Raw genomic sequence first — 15,614 nt, 5'->3', positions numbered from 1 at the left:
ATATATATATATATATATATTATTATTTTTTTATTATTACTATTTTTTTTTTTACAGTTATACAGATTACCCCTCCATTTCGCATTGCAATAGTGCAAAAATCAAATTTTTATTACTGTATGGGCAACAAAATAAATTATTTTTTTATGTATGTATATACCATCATTGTAATATTTGTTGCAATGATTTTACAGTATATTTATTTTCTTTGGAGGGAATGTGCCTAAGGTCTTAAAGATGTTGTCACAGTTGCAGGACTCAACACTACGGATGGGGTCAGGCCACTTCAAGCTCAAGTGTAATGTTACCAAGATAATGTTTTAGACAGACATAAATGGGATTTTGTTAAAATTGCAAAAATGTGTTGTGATATTCTGCTCTTGAAAGCATCAATAAGAATGTTGTACCACAGTGTGTTTATGAATCAGTGGAGTCACGTTATAGCTGTATAATTTCCAGTTTGTTAAAAAAAAATGTGTTAAGAACTTAACATCTAATTATAATTATAAATAGCTAGATGTTGAGATTCACATTTTTATAGCAGATATAAAAATGAATAGAATTGATGTAGCATACAAAATATTCACATAATTTTATCACATGCACCTTGCCTTATTTCAAACTTTGATAAATGGAGAAACTTCATGTTGCTTCATTCTTGTAATAAAGTGTGATGTTTTGGACACATGACTTCTTGTTTTTTGTTTTCTCTACTCTGTTAATTCTCTGGTGCTCTCAGCGCCAGAGTGTCAAATCTGAATGACAGATTTTTATTTAAATCAAATGAATGTACTATATTTTAGTTTGATAATGTTTTTTCTGTAAGATTTTGTATTTTTAGGGGATTTTATTAAACTAAATTATATCTACACAGTAGTTATTATGATCCATTTATTCACTTTTTGAGCATAAACTTGAAAATGAAATTTACATCAAACTGTCATAAATCTTGAATGCTTTGGAGTTGAGTTTGATCTCTTTTTAAAGACGACACTTGGCGATTATTACTGAAGTGATTACTGAAAAAAGTTTGAAAAGGTTCATTTAAAAGTTGTCAAATTTTATGTTTATTATTAGGAAAAGCACAAAAATACTTGATGCAATGAGATTGCAGACAAGCAGAGATCAAAGTTGAATAAGGAATAACACATTTATTAAGTAGAAAAAATAAACTTATTAATCAAATTAATCACGTATTAAAATTGTAATAACAAATACGTTTAAACAAAAATAAGATCTATCTTAGTCTAAAGTTTATAATAAATTCCAATGAGTAACATGAAGATTTCACAATCAGAGTATAAAAACGAAGATATGAAGAATGAAAGGAGAGGTAAAAGAGAAGGAAAAGCAGAAGTGAAGGGCAAAATAAGAGCAACGAATGTATTTGCAGGAAACTTACATCCTCCTAAACTTATGTTTTGGTCTGATAAGAAAAGGTTATAGATTTATCCATGATGTGTAACGGCTCGGCCGTCAAATGCTACGGTTGCAAAGACAGACAAAAATAGATTGACAAGGTTTTGACACCTTTAACAGAATATTACAGATATTAGACCACAGTTGGCATCGTTTACACACAATTCAAAATTGTTCACACTTATTTCTTATGATGTGATCATCAACTGTTTGAAATATGAGCCAGTTCAGAGAGCTCAGGGGACACAGGTGCGTGATATGAACGCGTGATGGAAACAATATCTGCAGAGATGGAAACACACATATTTTGATACAAAGGTAGGCTTCACGTAATCAATTCTTCGATCTTACAGCACTGAGACAACAAAGATCATACATCTGCAAATTCAGTAGAGTAGAAAATATATAAACGATTAAGGAAATCAATAACATGTAGAAGAAGAATAATGCAACATAAGGAATGTAACAACTAATGATGAATAAATAAATACATAGCTATCAATGACTAGAATTCATAAAGAAGAGATTAATCAGATTCATAAAATGAATAATTAAACCTCTGGGGTCCTTCGGCCCAAATGGACCCGAAGCATTTAAATATATATATTTTTTAAATCATAGCTTTATCGGAATAGTCCGAAATTTGGTGACTTTGTTGGTACTTGGTATATGAACACCCAAAATTTGGGGACAGGATTTGAATAGTCTAAGTGGTTGTAAAAAAATAGTCACACTCAGGACCTTCGGGTCCAAATGGACCCGCATAGAAAATGAATGGGAAATTGGCAAAAATGTGAAAATACAGAGTTTTTTTTGTGCGTACAATCTACAAATCAGCCACGATCCAGAAAAAAAGCACACAACAGTGAAGGGGTGAATCTATAAAACATCAAGAGTGCAAAACAGACACATCCACCCACACACACACACTTTTATACACATACACACTAATAAATTCAGATTACATATGGGTTTTGAATTTTTAAAATGCTCAATTTGTCCACCAGATGGCATCCATCTCATTTCAAAAATTGCTTTCATGAGGCCTAGGCTTGATGAAATACAGCTTTAAAAAAAAAAAAAAAAAAAAAAAAAATTCTATTATATTCAATGGGGAAAAAATGGGTCATAATTATTGCATTAATATTAATTATAAATCATTTTTATTTTTGAAATTATCTCAAAACACCAAAAAAGAAAAGAAAAAATATTATAAAAAACAAGTAAAAAAAAAAAAAAAGATGATTTTTTTTTAATAAATATTAATCCCACCCTTCCGGCCAATTTGGACCCGAAGGTCCTGAGTGTGACTCTGAAATTAAGGACCCCAGAGGGTTTTAATGAAAGAAATACATAAAAGACATTAAGCAAAATAATAAATTGATTAATTTTAAATACAAATAAGACTTTTTAAAAATTGTATATGAAATATGTATTTTCCAAAACACGTTTTACTCTAGATTTTTGGCTTTGACTTTCTTGCAGTTTTAAAGCTGTTTTCCAAATTTGAGGAAGCTTTTTTTAGGGCGCAGTACCAGAAAATTCCTTTCCCATTCATTTCCAATGCGCTGATTTTTGATCACGAAGCCTGAAAGTGGGACTTTTTTTCAGGACCATTTAACCTTTACGAATCATGTCCATTTTTTTGTGTCCACATAGTCACAAATAACCGAAGAGCACCATGGGCCAGTTGTTCAAAGATAAGCTGATCGGATTTTGGTTATCGGATTCACTGTAAAATATAAAATGCCATTTTTACGGTAAAATACCGGCAGCTGTGGTTGCCAGAACTTTACCGTCAAAAATATGGTACAGACGTTACTGGTTTTACAGACTTAACTTAAAATTTACAGTAATAAACCATATTTCATTATCTGATATAATGTTATTTAACCAACCTATTTATGTATTAATATCTGTTTTGTACCATTGTAATACACTGACAGACATCAATCAACACAGCAGTGATGAGAGTCACATGATAAATCAAAGCTCATCACAAGCAGCTCTTCCACAAGAAAGTTAAGATTAAAACAAATAAGCTGCAAAGTGTCAAACACTACGCACAAACACTAAACAGCATCATGGTAACACATGAAATTTAAAAAATGCAATAAACATTAATTTAACAACATTAAATGTAACATAAAACTCTAATGTACATAACTGATAAGAAAAGAACTAAGAAAACTAAGAAGAAACATAGTTATTTCAACAAAAATACATCAAATGTGAAGTGTCACGCAGGGAATTGTGGGAATGTCAATTTACGGTTTTTCACTGTAAAATTTAAATTATACAATGAGTTGTTCTTTTTCTGTTAACCAATTAACAGTTTTTCACTGTAGCATTTTTACAGTCTTTTACCGTTAAAATCACGATCATTTTTTACAGTGTTGGATCAAATCTTGAAAATGGGTTGTTCAAAAGGGAAAGAAGGATCTGGAATCACGGAATCCAAGTTTTAATCTGGATCAAGTTTGTGTTGCTCAAAACTTTTGGATAACTTTGATCCAAAAAAACTGGATTATCCTGATCCCAACTAGGATTTCAAGGTGGATTTCAGGAAGAAAATGTAGTAAAACTTTAAAATTGGTCAAATAATACATTTGTATCATTTAGTCTATATACTTTTATTTATATTTTGCACTTGACGTTGTAACAGTGATAAAGTAGATAAAGTAGACACATAGGCTACCAATTAAGCTATTCAGTATAGTAAAGTAAAAATAAAATAAAAATAAAAATAAAAATGATATTGTCCCCATAATAATCCCCCAAACAGATTTCAATAACAAACAACAATAATATATTATATATATTATAGCTGGAGCTGGTCTCTCCTCCTCAGATGAAGAACCCTGAACCCTTTATTGTGGTAACTATTGGACATTTAGCCTTTTTTTAAGATGTTTTCAAAATATCCAAAATGTATTTGTTAATGTATATTTGTTTTTTATTTGTTGTGGCTCAGATGAGGGGTCACAAAATAAATTATGAATGGAAGTGGATGTTTATGTTATTTTTGTGTTTTGTCTCAAAATAAGAACCACTTACTCTTCTACCTGTTCTTTACAGCTGGTTGCCCACATCGTGATATGTTGTCCCATTTAGAGCACTGGTAATCTTGAAAACTGTGTATCTGGATCAGGGTGATCCAGTCCAATGTTGCTTTGAAAAACCGGCATAAAAGTAAGACGGATTACCTGATCCTGAATAGAAAAAAATGGGATTTACAAATCCGGATCATTTTGATCCAGATTAAATGTTTTGAACCACGGCCCCAGAGGATTGAAAGATTCTGAGGCTGATTTGCTTTTTGAGCTGGTCATTTTACAGGGGATTTCTAATGTTAGCATGCAGAAAACACACTGGGAACTTCTAGATCCTTGTCACCTCCAGGAGGACTGGCTTACTGACACGAAGGTCACAGAAATGATAGAGTTTAAATGGAGTGATTGAGATCTTGAACAAGATTTACAGTTTTTCTGAATTTCTAAGACACTAAACTTCTTCCTCTGAACCAAATTCTCAACAGCCTAAACCAATTTGTCGAATTAATCCCTCTTTCTGCAAAACCTTAAACAAGTTCAGGCAGTTAGACACCATCTGCAAAACTCAACACATTCTCACTCACTAAAACACATATCACACCATTTGTGTCGCCAAACACAAAAGGCAAAAGTTAAACACAACTAACAGTTGTCATTGTTTACACACAATTGAAAATTGTTCACACTTATTTCTTACTGTGATCATACAACTGTATGAAATATGAGCCAGTTCAGAGAGCTCAGGGGACACATGTGCGTGATATGAACATGGAATCAATCTGAGAGCGAGAGGAGGAAGAGTATGTAAGAGGAGGACAAGAAAGAGCAAGATGTTGCTCAAAGTGCTGGATCCCAGACAGCAACACAGTGTGGGCCCAGATCCACGTGGAATTTCCACATAGCCCAGATGTGGGCCGACACTATCTGGGATCTGTGAGACTAGAAGGTTTTCCCCTTCGTCTGGTTAGAGAAAACATTTCCTGTGATGTGGACAAAGTCCTCAGGCCAGAGCCACACTGTAAAAAATAATCCTGTAAAAAAACGGTAAACTACTGGCAGCTGTGGTTGCCAGCATCATACCGTAAAAATATGGTGTGTTACCGTTTTTAAAATTAACAGCTAAATACCGTTTTGTCAGCTACAGCTATATGCTGTTAAATTACAGCATATAACTGTAAATTAACAGCATATAGCTGTAGCTGACAAAACGGTATTTAGCTGTTAATTTTAAAAACGGTAACACACCATATTTTTACGGTATGATGCTGGCAACCACAGCTGCCAGTAGTTTACCGTTTTTTTACAGGATTATTTTTTTTTACAGTGTAAATACCTTTAAGTACTGTGGTATTCTGCCATGTTTCTCACTGACATGCCCCCAACTCATAAAAATCAGGGCTTAAAGAAAATCCCAAGCTTTCCACTCATATTAACGACATTGTGGTGGAGGTCATGTGCAACTCGTAAATACGATCTTTCCAACATGGCTTGAACGCACCATTACATTCAGAGCCTTTGCCATCACTGTACGCTCATCATAGTAGTTGTGTTACTACTCACAACCCCTTCTCAATTTTAAATATACCTTGCATTTTCTGTTATGTGGATAAAAAAGAGAACACAACACTAGATAAACTTTTAGATTTATTCTCATACAACACTAGAAAGAGAACTTATTCAAATTTAAACTCCAATGATGCAAAAGATGATATTTTCATTGGGATGAAATGTCTGTTTGTCCCTACAATGCAAAAGAAGAGAATGGGGATCAAACTTTCAAACACCAATAGTCAGAGTAAATGAAGGATAAAGGTAATTCATATGGGTCACATGGTTTAACTAGTTTTCTGAAGTGATTCAATTTGTTTGGGTGAGAACAGACCAAACACTTTTCACCGTACATCTAGGCCTTCTAGTCTTCTGAAGTGAAGCGATGTGTTGGTGTAAGACAAATATCCATATTTAAAACTTTATCAACTAAAATAACTAGTTTCCTGCAAAGGCCATACGCATTGATTTACGGCAAAAGAATAACATTTGAACTTGACACACAACGTAATGACGAACGCAGTTGCCCAGCCCTGTGTGTTTGAACTGAGAGAGGCGTCAAAGCTTACGCTACTCCTACATCTATGTCATACATTTTTAAGTGTTACTCTTGTGGCGTAGTTTTAAATATGGGCATTTTTCTTACAAGAACGCGTCGCTTCACTTCAGAAGACCGTTATTAACCCCTCTGATCTGTTTTGGACACTTTTATGATGGATAGTTGCACTTGTATGGACTTAAAAAAAATGGGGCCCATTCACTGACATTAGTTTGGAAGAGCCAGGACATTTTTTTATATAACTCTGATTGAATTCGTCTGAAAGAAGAATGTCATATACACCTAGGATGGCTTCGGGGTGAATAAATCATGGGCAAATTTTGGTGAACTATCCCTTTAATTGTACTGTACCTTTATGTTCCTTTTGGAGCTTGAAGGTTTGGTCCCCATTCGTCTTCCATTGTTTGGGCAAACAAACAGACATAATTTCTCCTCGACAATATCTTAATTTTTCCTCCAAGAGAAAGAGACAACCTAAGGTTAAGTAAATGATGAGAGAACTACCATTTTTAGGTGAACAATTACTATTCAGGTGTTCATAGAACAAACAATAGGCAAACTTACAGTTTCTTGAAGAAGCAGTCATTGCTTCTCTACAAAGTAAGCCTTCATGAGTTGAACTACAATGACAAGAAAAACATAATGTAAAGAAGAGATACATAAAAAATAAATAAACAAAATAAAGTCTCAATAAAAAAGAAAAATCTGAAAATCGACATTCCGTCCATCCATCTGTTATGCTGCTATTTCTGCAGCGGTTTGAACACGCACGTTCACAGTACACAAGAATTATGAAGTTTTATCATACCTCACGTATATTTTGCTAAGATAAAGATTGGGACATGTGTCCGTTGCATATGCATAAAGTGTGCATGACGGTAGCAAACCAAATGCAGTCTGAGAATGCTAACGAGCTCACAAACAAGCTATCATATTTTACTCGGTTACTTTTTCCATGATTAAAACATGCTATCATGTCATCTTACACTTAGCTGGATCATTTTTATACTGTATGTTAATATTTAGAGGTAGCCTACTTGGTAACTTAGGCTACAGATCAAATCAAATACGTAGTTGCAAAGAACAGTAGCAGATAATGAACAGTTTGAATCTCACTTTAAAATTTTAACCACACAAGAAGAAGAAAAAACATTTCACACTAATTTTTATACTCAGATAAATTTTAGGAAAATGTGCAAGTTGGATGAAAGTTTCTTACCCGTTTGAATGTGATGTGATGACAGTCTGTAGCCTACAATGGGATCACGTTCCTGTGGTATCTCGTGGATTAAAACAGTCTCTTCATCCGATTGAAATCACAAAAACATCACTGGATGTTTAAAATGTAATATTTAAAAGTAATAGTTTACAAATAAATGAATAACAGGCAGAGCTGCAAAATGACCTCATGCAGAAACTAAAATGTCTTCTCACATGTACATGGGAAAATATGGTATTATACTGTTAAATAACAGTGTCATACTGTTGCTGGTCAAGACGAAATTTGAAGCGACCAAGTTCTCCCATAATGCATTGCAAAAAACAGTAACTTACAGTTATTACATGAAAACAGCATTTTGCTGCTAAATTTCCATGTAAATTTACAGGAATTTTTTACAGTGCAGCAGAAGACATGATGCTGAATCAAGCTCTCATTCACCCTGGGTTTGACTTACGACTGACAGGATTTATATGACTGTAACATGTTTTCATTTAGAGTTTTATTTGACCTTTTGCAGTTGGACTAATGTATGTAATGTATGGACTAATATACAGTATGGAAGTGCTGAATATACAGACATTCAATAGGCCTACTATACAATATTCAGTACAAAACTTGCAGTGCATAAAGTACCCTACTAAGTTAAAATTACTAAACTTTTTATGTAATTGCAAAAATTGTTTACTGTATAGAATATATGTTTTTTTCTGTAACGTTCTGGATGCTGTGTTCTCCATTTTTGATGTAGTGAATGATGTAGTGCTTATTTTATTGACTCGTGTGTATGATCTCAAAGCATTGCTTGGTTTTGAGTCCAGGTGAAACGGTTTTGAAGCAATTGTTTGACTTTGCCAGAAAAATCAATGGGTTTGTGAGTTTAGTTTGAAAGTTTGGATTTGTGTTTAATGTTGTGAAAAAATGGGTGAAGGTTTCAAGAAATGTGTCTTAGCAATTGTGAAAAACTGTAAGACGAGCAAATTCCTGCAAATTCTACTGATGCTGATTTTACATTAAAACAGCGTATGGGAAGAACTACCAAAGACACACTGTTCATTCTTAAAGCATTTATTTTGTTCAATTCATTGAGCGGCGACACACACACACACACACACACACACACACACACACACACACACACACACACACACACACACACACACACACACACACACACACACACACACACACACACACACACACACACACACACACGACACAAAATACAGATATGCAGCTTTGAGTTGTTACAATCTAAACTCAACAAGCATAACAATATTGATTATGGTACTTTCTATTATGCTACATATATAACAGCTGTCTATAAAAAAGTATTTAGGAATATCTATACAATAATATACAGTCAAATTACATGGTTACATAGAAAAAAGTTTTGAATTAAATTAACCTTTTCTGTTGTTGATATGCAATACTAACTTTCCAAGTTTGACCAAAAGTGAAAGTACAGAAACCAACTGTCAAAACATTTTAATTTTAAAACAAAGCCCAATTAAAATTGTTGCCTAAAATTATTTGCCACTCAAGTTATTTGCCACTCAGAACACACATTACGATTCAAAAGAAAAACAAAGTTATTTCAAATGAAAAGTTTGATTTAAATGAGTATTGCCATCAGGATGTGTGTTCATTTCCAAACAAACGGGATATTCCGCGACTAAACTCCGGCAGCGTGGGCTGGATTCGGGAAGAGCAGAGAATTACTGAAGCAATACGAGAGCCGTCTAATGATATGCAATTCTCTCCTTCACGATATACTGAGATACTTTATGATTTACAGCATGAAATCAGTGCACTGTGATAGACAGCCATTACGGAACGAAAATATATTTCCATATATTTATGATCAATATGGATCAAATATGGTGTAAATATACTGAAAAAAATATTAAATAATATATTGCATTAATATAATGTGTTATATATTACACTATAATATATTACTAATATTACATTAGGAATTGTCGCTTTTCATATATTGACCAATATATTTACACTGTAAAATGTAAAAATTTACAAAATTGAGTGTACTTAGAAAACGCATAAAACGATTGCCTTAAATTTCTCAAGGATGTTTTACTCAAAGCTGTAAGTTTCTAATATAAAACACAAATTAATGCACACCTAATGTGTTGTGTGCATTCATTTGTATTTGCATTCATTGTGTGTTTTCATTTGTATTTATTAACCCTCTACTGCACGCATTATTATGCAATCATGGAAAAAAAATTTACAGTGTTTTTTTATATATAAAATAGACTCAAATTAACATTTCTTTTTTTTTTGTTCTTTTTTTTTTTTTTGGGAGGGGTACTTTTGGGTACGTTGCCATATGGCAACATTGTGCGACAATGGAACAGCCTGATGCGTTTTCTCCCAAAATGATATGAAATTCATAGATGATTACAGACCTGTCTTTTAGAAATGAAATTGTTTTTATTATTTAAAATGTTTTCAAGAGCTTTGTGTACAAAATATGAAACTAATTTTCAAAGTATTATTTCAACAATATTTACAAAACATCTGACGCAAACTCATAAGAACTGGTCAAGTGAAACTACTCAATGTGAAACGATTATTTCAACAACATTTACAAAACATCTGACGCAAACTCATAAGAACTGTTCAAGTGAAACTACTCGATGTGAAACGCCTTAAAGCAGTTGTTCTCTCCGTTAAAGGTGGGGTATGTGATTTTCTTTTTTGACCATTTTTTCAAAATCACTTGAAATCCTATTCCTAACCCACTTACAGCCACTGAGTTAGAAGCACTGACATGAAAATTAAAAAATGTAATTATCTGTGGAAAGGGCAGGACTCGAAAAACTCCAGCCAATCATTTCCAAGACCACCTAGAATCATTGGACAGTAAGTGCGTCAATCAAACGGTCGTACCATACCCCCCTCCCCCTCTTCGAATGGGTGGAGTCAGGGCCAGCGTTGGAGGAAAGAAGGTAGGACCTTTTGAGTTGTGTATTTTCAAAATCTGCCGGCCGTTTTGCAAATCACTTACCCCACCTTTAAGGCAGAGGTGCACCTTGCACTTAGAGCAAACAACTCTGACAATGCCCTTGCAGCCAGGATGCTTGCACCTTCCTTTTGGTGCACCCATCTCTGGCCAGTGATCAAAGCGGTCAAGACGGATATATATTTTACTTTTATACTTTACTTTACTTTATAAATATATACAAATATATATAAATATATGAGTAGAATACAACCATCCAACTATATCAGTGCATCCATACATTGTCATTCATACAAAGCTACTCTGCATTAGCATGGGCAAAATATTGTTCCATTACCGCACAATGTTGCCATATGGCAACATACCTATTTTATTAAATAAAAAGGTAATATAAGTATCAAAACAATGTGACAATGATTGAAAAAAGATTAGAACTTATCCCAGATGCTTGATGTATTTTTTTATTCCGAAGAAATATGAAAAAAATGAGGAAAATCTTCACATATACACGAGCACTTTTTCAGCAGCTGGAGTCATCAAAAGTGTGTGAAAAGAATGACGTTGCAAGGGTGTGTGTAGTGTCGTGATGTCATCAAAGCATATCATTGGTTACCACCGGGTTCTATTATGAATTTAAGATCAATCAGAGCTCATGTTTATTTTCAAATTTCAAGAAATGTCCAAAGAAAGGGTATGTTGCCATATGGCAACACTGTGCAGTAGAGGGTTAAACAGAAACTTAATTGAATAAATAAAATAAACAATACTTTACAAAGTTAATAGAAATGATTGTAATATATTTCTGCATTTTATATACAGCAACACGCAGTGTATCATCAGTGTGTCTTGGTCTTCTGGACTGAAGCACAGGCTCTACTCTTCAGCACAATGGTGACCCACAAAACTCAGACAACCCTTTCAATCCCAACAGAACATTAAACACTAACAGATCTCTCGAGAGCGCAGCAGAGGAGGCTTACACAACAAGAACAGCATTACCAGCTTGACTTTATGTCTATCAGACGTCTACAGAGGTTCTTATTGAGAATTAACAGGTTTAGATGTTGATGATTTGTTGAAAATAATATAATTTTAGAGTCACCATGATGGAGATCAGTGTTTGCTTTCGCTGGGCTCTTGAGCTCAAGAGCTTGAGTTTTTCCTCTTGGCTTTTTTGCCACAATGACAGTGTCGTATGAACATAGCAGCCAGAGGAATTCTATGGAAAATCTGTTGGGTATTTATTGATGATGGTATAATCTTCAATAATTAGTCTGAGTCACAGATCACATCCCAAGATTTATCACTGATCAAAATTGTGTTTTTTGCACCATTGCTGTATTTAGTCACACACGGACATCAAGAATCAGCATATGAATCTCAACAACGGTGGCATGCCTCATGCTGCAATGCATTCTGGGAGATACCATAGTATAAAACTCATCCATGGTTCCCAGCATGCATTGCAGCATGAAGCGTGTCACCATTGTTGAGATTCATATGCTGATTCTTGATGTCCATGTGTGACAGTAGTTCAAAATGTTTTGAGCACAATGTGTTATTTTTTTAAGTATCTGATTACCACAATAATGTCTGATCTCTTGTTAGAGTTTCACATTGTTTATAAATGAATGTTTAAATGGATTTAATGATCTAACACACTTGTTTAATACACCTTAGGATGAGATCTGTGATCCAGGATATTCAATGATGAGGATGACTCCATCAGTAAATACCCATCAGATCACTCAGTGTTATAAAGTCAAGAGCCCAGCTAAAGCAAACACTGATCTCCATCATGGTGACTGTAAAATTATATTATTTTCAATAAATCATCAACATCTAAACCTGTTAATTCTCAATAAGAACCTCCGATAGAAATAAAGTCAGTCTGGATAAGTGAAGCTGGTAATGCTGTTTTTGTTGTTTAACACTCCTCTGCTGCAATCTCGAGAGATCTGTTAGTGTTTAATGTTTTGTTGGGATTGAAAGGGTTTCTGTTGAGTTTTGAAGAGTAGAGCCTGTGCTTTAGGCTGGATGCCAGCAGAACTTAGCCACACCCACAACATTTGAGGACTAGAATCTGAGTATGATGACGTCAGGCTACCTGTGCTTCTCCAGCAGAAGACCAAGAAACACTGATCATAAAGCATGTTGCTTTATCTAAAAGGCAGTAACTATTACAGTGTTTTTTTATTTATTTTTTAGTCAGTTAAGTTTCAGACATGCACTAAGTATTTGCAGTTTAATGGATGAATTAATGCACAGTCCATCATTGTCCCAATACTCATGCCTTAGCAACTTAAGACTTTGAGTAACACACCTTTTCCACATGTTTTCTTAGTACACCCATCAGTGTAAATATATTTTTCAATATATGAAAAGCAGCAATTCCTTATGTATTATTCAATATATTGTAATATACTGAAAAATATATGAACTAATATTGTATTAAACTATATTTACACCATATAATAGTGATCATAAATGTATGGAAATATATTTTTGTTCTTCTGCTGCAAATGATTATGATCCTTCACAAGATCTCAAAACAGCATTTCTGATCTACATCCAGCATCATTTCCTCTGTGTTGTATGTGCGCATGACACAAAAATGTCTCTTCTAAACAAAAACCATTTGAGTGCCATTTTACTAGCAGTCATATTTGACTCACAAGTGCTTAGAGTACATACAAGTCCAGATATAACAATTCAACAGTTACCAATCCCACATATCCCAAGCTCCATTTTCTAACATTCCAACTTTTAAAAAAAACATTCATATGATCATTTACATTTATGCATTTGGCAGACACTTTTATCCAAAGCGACTTACATTGCATTTCAAGGAACACATTTACATTCTTATCCATTCTTGCTTTCCCTGGGAATCGAACCCATGACCTTGGCGTTGCAAGCGCCAACACTCTAATGTTTGAGCTACAGGAAAGCATGTCCCCTTTCCTGGTGCTTTTCTTGCTCCATTCATTTTCCAACAGAATCAACCATCTCAACTCACATCTCTAGACATTCACATCTCTACGTTCACGTCCACACATATGTTGTATTTTTCCACAAGCAACCAGGCTTTGTAACAAGATAAAGACGAACTGAAGACTGGATACAAATATAAACATGGTTTATTAAAACAAAAAGGTAGACAGGCGTAACAGTGTGCAGCAAAACACTAGCATACATGAACATCGCCTGACAGAAACAGAGTGAACCGAAAGGAACTAAACACATGGTGGTGACAAACGATGAACAGCTGTGATGAATGAATCACCATGGTTACTGATGAGTGGCGGGAAAAATCAAACAAAGGAGCACATGTGATGAATGAAAACAAACTGAAAGTCCATGAAAACATAAAAATAATACAGTAACGCGAAGGCTGTTACACTTCTGTTCAGTTAGTTTCTATACAAAAAATAATGAAAATGTTTCATAACTTTGTCTTAATTTTCCTTCAAATTTAAACAAATACAGTACGGCTAACAGAAAACACATATTAAGCCATAGGTAGAACACTAATGAGAGCCTAATTTACACTGAATTGTTACATGTTACAGCATGAGAAAATCATTTGCAAGATAAGCACTGAACGGATGAATGTCTCGCACATATTATGCCAACTGAACTCTATTTAAAAAACTATTTTGACATTTAATGGATGTCATTGTCTGGCTTCAAAATACCAGTCTTTGTGAATTAAGGATATGTGTTTAGCAATCATCCCTAAACTTGAGCTGAAATATATGGCTTTGTGGAACGTAATGAAACTTGTGGAAGTAGATATGGAAGGCTAGAATTAGCCAGAACCAAAGGTTTTAAAAAGAAAGCTAAACTAAAAGAAACTTTGTTATCTGTGAAATGCAGACAAGAGCTAAAACAAAACCAGCAGCAAAAAAAAAAAAAGAAGATGTTCAGGCTCCTCACAGACGGTCAAGGAAACATTAGACGTTCAGTCTGCATCCAAAAGACATGTGACAGCTAAACAAACCTTTTATTGATATAACATTTATCATGATAATGTGTTCAGTTATGTTTGTGTTGTAGTATAGTGAGAGTTATAATAAACAAAAACAACAAAGTTAAACTGATCATTACAAAAAATTTTTTAACCTGAAAAGTCCCTAAAATTAAAGCTAAAAGTGCACAGTTATTGTATCAATTCAGTTCTGAATTGTCGGCATACACCCCAACCCCCCCAAAAACAACATTTGACCGTACAATAGTACAACAGTTAGTCCTTCATCTACTAGCTATTAGTATCGGTTTCACACCAAACCGTGTACCAGCCATGGTTATTATACAATAAAATAATTAGGTATTAGGGACAAAATATAAAGTCCATTTAGCTAGATTTGACATGAAAATAGAAAGAGAAATAAAATTAAAATCCAAAACAAGATTTATGTTTCGGGGTTAAGCACAGATCAAGACGACAAAGGCTGACGCTGTCAGACAGGATGCAATAAATCACCTATTTTACATGTATTAATATGTATATATATATATATATCACTTTTATTAAAACTGTTTACATGTGAACATGGAAAAATGGGCTATTTGAAATTTATTTGCAGAGATTGTTCATTATGGGATATGGACAGTCTATACGGAGTAATTTGGATGCTTTTACCGAGCAACAAAAGATCACCAGTTGAAGAGCGAGTTCTGTCCTAACGTCATGAAGTAGATCTGACTGCATCCACCCGACTGGACAGAAGCAAAAAACACCTGCAGAGAAACACATAATGCTTTATTTTCATACCTTTTAGTCATTCATATGCTTATAATGCCCAGACAACCTCTTTAAAAATGGTT

The 15,614-nt window shown here is 34.0% G+C and overlaps 1 protein-coding gene across 3 annotated transcripts in view; it reads right to left on the bottom strand.

The window, feature by feature from the left end:
• Window positions 1-14,771: 14,771 nt before the first annotated feature.
• The window catches only part of si:zfos-2326c3.2 (misshapen-like kinase 1), a 64,917-nt gene continuing 64,074 nt past the window's right edge, over window positions 14,772-15,614 (bottom strand). For all 3 annotated transcript variants that reach the window (XM_056251239.1, XM_056251242.1, XM_056251241.1), the window contains exon 32: window positions 14,772-15,527. In XM_056251239.1, the coding sequence (XP_056107214.1) occupies window positions 15,444-15,527 (84 nt within the window). In that variant the 3' untranslated portion in view covers window positions 14,772-15,443. The remainder of the gene's footprint in view (window positions 15,528-15,614) is intronic.

The sequence above is a fragment of the Rhinichthys klamathensis genome, unplaced genomic scaffold, assembly GCF_029890125.1.
Source record: "Rhinichthys klamathensis goyatoka isolate OS25496 unplaced genomic scaffold, OSU_Roscu_1.1 h1tg000079l_1, whole genome shotgun sequence".
In the NCBI taxonomy this organism is placed as follows: Eukaryota; Metazoa; Chordata; class Actinopteri; order Cypriniformes; family Leuciscidae; genus Rhinichthys; species Rhinichthys klamathensis.
The sequence above is the reverse complement of the archived record's forward strand: the minus strand, read 5'-3'. Positions and strand labels throughout refer to the sequence as shown.